The sequence below is a fragment of the Epinephelus moara genome, chromosome 5, assembly GCF_006386435.1.
Source record: "Epinephelus moara isolate mb chromosome 5, YSFRI_EMoa_1.0, whole genome shotgun sequence".
Classification (NCBI taxonomy): Eukaryota; Metazoa; Chordata; class Actinopteri; order Perciformes; family Serranidae; genus Epinephelus; species Epinephelus moara.
The window spans coordinates 4252113-4258141 of NC_065510.1; the positions used below are offsets into that span (position 1 = coordinate 4252113).

Sequence of the window (6029 nt, forward strand, 5' to 3'; positions counted from 1 at the left end):
ACAAACCTTCTCCAGTCCGGACTGAGTGGAGTCCCGCGGGGTGAAGCTGTGAAGGCTGCGAGCAGAGCTAGCTGCTAACTGCAACTAACAAACTCCACAAATCCATTCAGCAGCTCCACCATACACAGTCAGACACACATGAAATAAAAGCACTACGTTGGTACAACACCGTAAATTGACCTTTTTTTCCTTTAACAACACAACACATGGTTGGGATTAGGAAAGAAGAACAGGGTTTGGCTTTACAATCTTACAGGACGCGAACACCACCCTGGGTGAAAGTCGGTGTTAGTTCCTTGTCCCGCTGCGTTTGCCCCTGATGCCACCAGGCACCGTTAAACTATGATGGCAATTGGCCACGTATCATGCTGACGTTAAAGGATGCCTTTTTCGTTGGTTTCTGACGCCACAAGTCACTGCCTGGATTTCGATGACTTCAGAGGGAGACCGGAGTTCTCCTCCATGTTGCTTCCGCGTCGCGGACTGGACGGGGCGCAGTCACATGACGACACACGCAGTACATTTTTAAGGGGACAGTACATGAACACACACACACAGTGGGGAAGGTATTAACAGAATTTATAAAAAAGAAGAAATGACCAACACGAGCAAGACTACGTCGGTTAGAGGTTCTGAATGTCGGTTTTGATTAATTTTCGATTATCGCCCAGCCCTAGTGGAGTCAGCCTCTTTAATGACTCAATGATTCAATAGTCTGACCACAAAATCAAACCATATGAATTATTAATAAGGCTGGTTACTCTGATCACACTAATGTGCTGTTTTTAAATTCCCAAACCATTAAATTTAATGATTTTATAATTTTGATGATCCAAGCAAAAATGAAGTCACTCCCAGACTGTGTACAAAAGTTTTTTTAAGTTTAGGAGAGCGAGTATGATTTGATGGTATTTGTAAAAAGAGATTATAAGACGTGTGTTTCTGTTGTTGGGGTTAAATGGTGGAACAATGCCAATACAAATGTAAAAACGTGTGATTCATTTTTGGTTGTGAATATATCTCATGTGAGCGTTTGCTTGTGATGACTGAGGAAAACTTACTGAAAGAAAGAAGTGGAACAGCTGACAGGTTCGGTCTCGTTGTTGTGTTGAAGAGGATTTGTAGTTTGAAGAAACAGCAGAGGAGTTCTGGTTCCTGGTTTTGTCTCCAGGAGTCCTCGTCTCCTCGGACTCGTGTCCACAGACTGTTGTCTCTATCAGGAGTAGGTTTTCCGGGCAGCGAGATTGGATGACAGCGGCAGGAAACCAGATCCAGCTGGGCGATTATCTGAGGTGTTTGTCCGACAGCTCGGCTGCCAAACAAGCTGCTTGTTGTTTCCATGGATCTGTTGTTTACAGTGTGAGGTGTGGAAGGCTGCCGACCTGAGATCAGGTGTTACCACATCAAAAACATCAAGGTGTCTTATATTTCAGCTAAACATGCTGTCTCATGATAACGTGGATGTTATGTGAAATCCTGTTGGCCTGTTGTCTCCGGTTAGCTTAGCACAAAGACTGGAAGCAGAGGGAAACTGTTAGCCTAGCTCCGTCAAAGGAGAAAAACATCCAACAACGATTTTGTCTTCAGTCACAAGATGGACCGCAGATCTGATTCACGTTATTAATCTCTTTACAAACATTATGTGTCCTGACATGAGGTGAACTTTTCAGGTTGAGCTAAAAAACTGAAAATATGAATTAGAAGAAAGAAATAGAAAGATGTAAACATATCAGCGGTCGACACGTCGTGACGGACCGAGCTGGAAGGCATGAGGAGTTGGTGTTAGAGCGTGACACAAAAAGTGAAATAAAGAGCATGTATGTATGAACAACAGTGAGCAGTTAATTGCTAATACGATGGTGCTGAGAGTTGATAACAGCAGAAAATGGTTTTCCGTTAAATGCATGTGACACACAAGAAACATGTCACAGTATAAAGCGTGGTTTTCCTCCAGGTGCTCCGACATGTTCTCCCTGTGTCAGCGTGGGTTTCCTCCAGGTGCTCTGACATGTTCTCCCCGTGTCAGCGTGGGTTTGATAAAACAATTTGATAAAACAATTTGATTGACGTGAAATCTACAAGAAACAAAACCAAAACTCAGGAAAAACCACCATCAATTTGACGTCATTACAGCGTAATTACTGTTGTTGTTGTTGTTGTTGTTGTTGTTGTTGTTGTTGATGATGCAGAGCTGCTGCTGCAGGTTGTCATGGTGATAAATGAGTCACGCTGGTCAAACATTGATAAGTCTGTCTCACTCTGAACTTCCGGCGCAGCTCAGCGGCCTCACCGCCACTCTGAGCAGCAGCTCCGGTGTGTGCGGGCCGCCGGGTGTGTCTCTCCGCTCGGCTGATGGATATTCCGGTTTTTCCGGTCGGCTCCTCCTGGTTTTAACCGCTGCAGCTCCGAGTCCCGCTTCAGTCCGAGCAGCAGCAGCAGCAGCAGCAGCAGCAGGATGGCCTCCAACACTGCCACCATGGGGAACCTCCCCAGCGGGATCGGAATATGCACGACCATCCCCGACATCCTCTACCTGCCTGAGCTGGTAAGAAACAGCAGCTCCAGCTGCACCACACGGTTTAATCTGCTTTACATGACTGTTTGTCTCCGGTGCGGTCACGTTTACGCAGCTTTTACGCACTCAGGAGAACATCCCGTATAACGAGTTTAAACTCGTAAACTGAACATAAAGTCTGACTGTTGTGCCCTGAACACTGATGACAGCTGAGAGCAGCTGATAGTGAATCTGTTGCTGACTGATGAACAGGTTTATTCACATCAGCAGCTGCTTTTCAACAAACGACTCCATGTAAATCCTCAAAAATCTTATTGAAGAAAAGGAAACCTAAATCTAAATTCCCTCTGAATATTTCACTCCTTTCACACAGATTCTGATTCACAGTTTTTATTTCCTGAAAGAAGAAACTCTGCAGAGAACAAGTCAGGAATTATTTCACCACATTTCTCCTCTTGGTTGAGAAAACCTTCAGCGTTGATATTGTTGTTATCAGATTATTGCCTGATGTCTCACTGAGCCATAATGCTGCTGCCAACTCACAGTGTCAGACAGTGAAGACTCGGCCTTACCGTCCCTTTACACATATTTAAAAGTGAAATGTCATGAAGGAGCAATCTGTGGCGTAAGACAAAGACAAGACAGAAAGACAACAGTTAAATGTGACATGTGAACAGAATCTGAGGCCTTTAAAGTCTTCATCATCATGTCATGTTTCTCGAACAAATCTGTTTGAGCAGCATACAATTCTTGATGCATGTAAAAGACACACACACACACACACACACACACACACCTATAAAGAGACACACCAGAGCACATGACGGCACATAACAGTAAGGCACATTCTGAACTGATGATCCGACACGTCATAACAACAAAGCTGCTTAAAACAATGAACAGTAGTTCACTACAGGTCCTTTGAAAATGAATGAGCCCCAAACCTTAACAGGGTGTGCAACAATCCTTCAACACTGTAAAACCCAGTTCACTCACTCACTTCAGATATTTTAGAAACGGCTCCAAACGTTTAGTTTAGTCCAACACAGTGAGAGAAAAGTTTTGAGTTCATCAGACACTAAATAAATGTGTCACATGTCTGACAGGAACTCTGTGTCAGGTGAACTGTTTTGTTGTTGGAGTGTTTCATTCTGTGTCATATCAACATAAAAACAACAAGCACATCAAGTTCTTTAAATGTCATTGAACTATAGAAATATAAAGTGTTGAGCTGAGGTTTGATAGCTACAGTGCTTCTCCAGCAGTGTGCTGTGGGATTTTGTGGTAACCACACATTATTATTGCAATATTCAACCGCGCCCATACATACAGTTATGAATGAATGTTTGATTATAATTTCAGTATGTTGCTGCTCCCATTTCCTGATTAAGAGGCAAACTATAGCTAAAAAATGTTATTCAATGTCATTTAATCTATAAAACCTTCACAGTGAACCTGTCTGTCACTGTTTGAGCGTGAGAATGATCAGTTTAGTTTATTTGGTTCCTAAAAGGACAGCATGCAATGACACTAATCATTTACATGAAATGAAAACATGGTTGCAGCAGATTTAGCAATACGCTTATTTCCATCTGTAGTCCTTCACATAACGCAATGAAAAAAAATAAAACTCAAGGTGCGATACAGACTACAGCAAAGCCACGAGCCTACCATGATAGAAGCAGTAAGGACACGCTCCACGGTACAAAATACAATCTAATAAAAACACCGTAGCTAACCTTGTAAAGTGACAGAGGGTCTCATTTATAAACACAAAGCGCGGCCTGAAAGAGGCAAACGCCACTTCCCACGCAAAAGCCATTTTTGACTTTTGTCCAGATTACATTTTTAGTTTGGAGCTGTTGTATAAATGAGACCCCAGGTTACCAGTGCAGGCGCCTTACAGTAAGTTCACACTGCACGGTACAGACGACAATATGAAATGTACAGTAACGACCTTATACAGTGAGCAGGTTACTGCTGCGGATGCCTCATATACGCAACAGGACAGTGAGCGCACATCACATGGTGGAAATACAATATTTCAGTGACAGTTAACAGTTTCTCTGCCTCACACAACAAACATGACAGACACAGGCTGCACAGCACAATTTACAGTAAGAAATATACAATAAATACGTCACACGTGGCAAAGTTAGCAGCACATGCACCCACGAGGGAAACATGTGACATCTGTGTACCTGCTGAGGTAACCTCTAACATCTGTCTGAGATCAGTGCTGACGAGACTGACTGCTTAAAATCCACTTTTTCATTTCACGGGAGAAACTGCGATAACGTGTGGTATTTCTCAAAGCGTCAGGAAGCCTGTTCCATTCTTTGATGGCTTCACATGAAAAAGCTGGCTGAGAGAAAGCACAGGTTCGTTTTGCAGTCACCCCTGGAGGCGGAGCTTAAGGCTCAATAAGTGTGTGACACATCCAAGCCCTGATCGGCAGCCAGTGTGAGGGACGATAAGAGTTAGAAGGAGAATGCCGTGACGATGGATCGCTTTATGGTACGAAGCAAATGACAGCAAAGCACCAGCGAAGAAGACCTACCACTGAAAGATAAGAGGAAAAAATGAATATGCAGACAGGATCATGAAAGCTAACCGTCCTATTTATTCTGTCTCTATTGTCTCATGTTGTGACAAGAGTGATTACACACGTTAGAGAAACATTGTGCACAGATATAAATCCAGGTGAGCCTTGAGGTTTGGGCTGACCCTTTGGTGTGTCGCAGGCACAGGAAGTTTGAATAAGAAAAAGAGATGAACTCTGAACCAGGAAGTGCTCTTCATTTCACCTCAGCACAGCTTTATGGCTGAATCCAAATGTCCGGATGTCACCGACTCGAGAAGTCTGGGAGTGCTGACGGCTCAAAATCCACAATTCATCCAGTCCACAGGGGCCTCAAGCAGACTCTGCGCAGACTTTCAGAAAGTCCACATAGGGTGCAGACTTAACTGATTTAATAACCCACATTTCATTGCAATACAGACGTGACCTTGTGAAACCAACACTCACACAGAAACAGAGAGTGTGTGAGCAGGTGGAGTCTGGTGGAGCTCCATGAATAATGCAGCCTGTCAATCATCAGAGGTGTAGAGTGAACGGAGGCGGCGACGCCCTGCTCTGTGCTGGAAATACAGGATAGGCAAAATGATGGGAACACATCCGACAGCTGCCGAAGAGTTAAAGAGACGTGCTCTGATCATCTTTAACCTCCTGAGACCCTGCGTCCATCCTATTTTGGGTTTCCTGCACCTTGTTAGGACATTGAGATGGTGACATCTTATAAATACCTGGGTGTTCATCTTAACAATAAACTGGACTGGACTGATCACATAACAGCACTGTACGGGAAAGGCCAAAGCAGACTCTACCTGCTGAGGCGGCTCAGGTCTTTTGGAGTGCAGGGGGCGCTCCTGAAGACCTTCTTTGACACTGTGGTGGCATCAGCCATCTTTTACGGAGTAGTCTGCTGGGGCAGCAGCGTCTCGGCTGCGGATA

The 6029-nt window shown here is 44.2% G+C and overlaps 2 protein-coding genes across 3 annotated transcripts in view; both read left to right on the top strand.

Moving 5' to 3' along the window:
- Positions 1-6029, top strand: part of LOC126389801 (NACHT, LRR and PYD domains-containing protein 12-like) — a 140056-nt gene that overhangs the window by 71647 nt on the left and 62380 nt on the right. The window lies entirely within an intron of this gene.
- The window catches only part of LOC126389875 (myelin and lymphocyte protein-like), a 15931-nt gene continuing 12196 nt past the window's right edge, over positions 2295-6029 (top strand). For both annotated transcript variants that reach the window (XM_050043831.1, XM_050043830.1), the window contains exon 1: positions 2295-2545. In XM_050043831.1, coding sequence (XP_049899788.1) covers positions 2456-2545 — 90 coding nt within the window. In that variant the 5' untranslated portion in view covers positions 2295-2455. The remainder of the gene's footprint in view (positions 2546-6029) is intronic.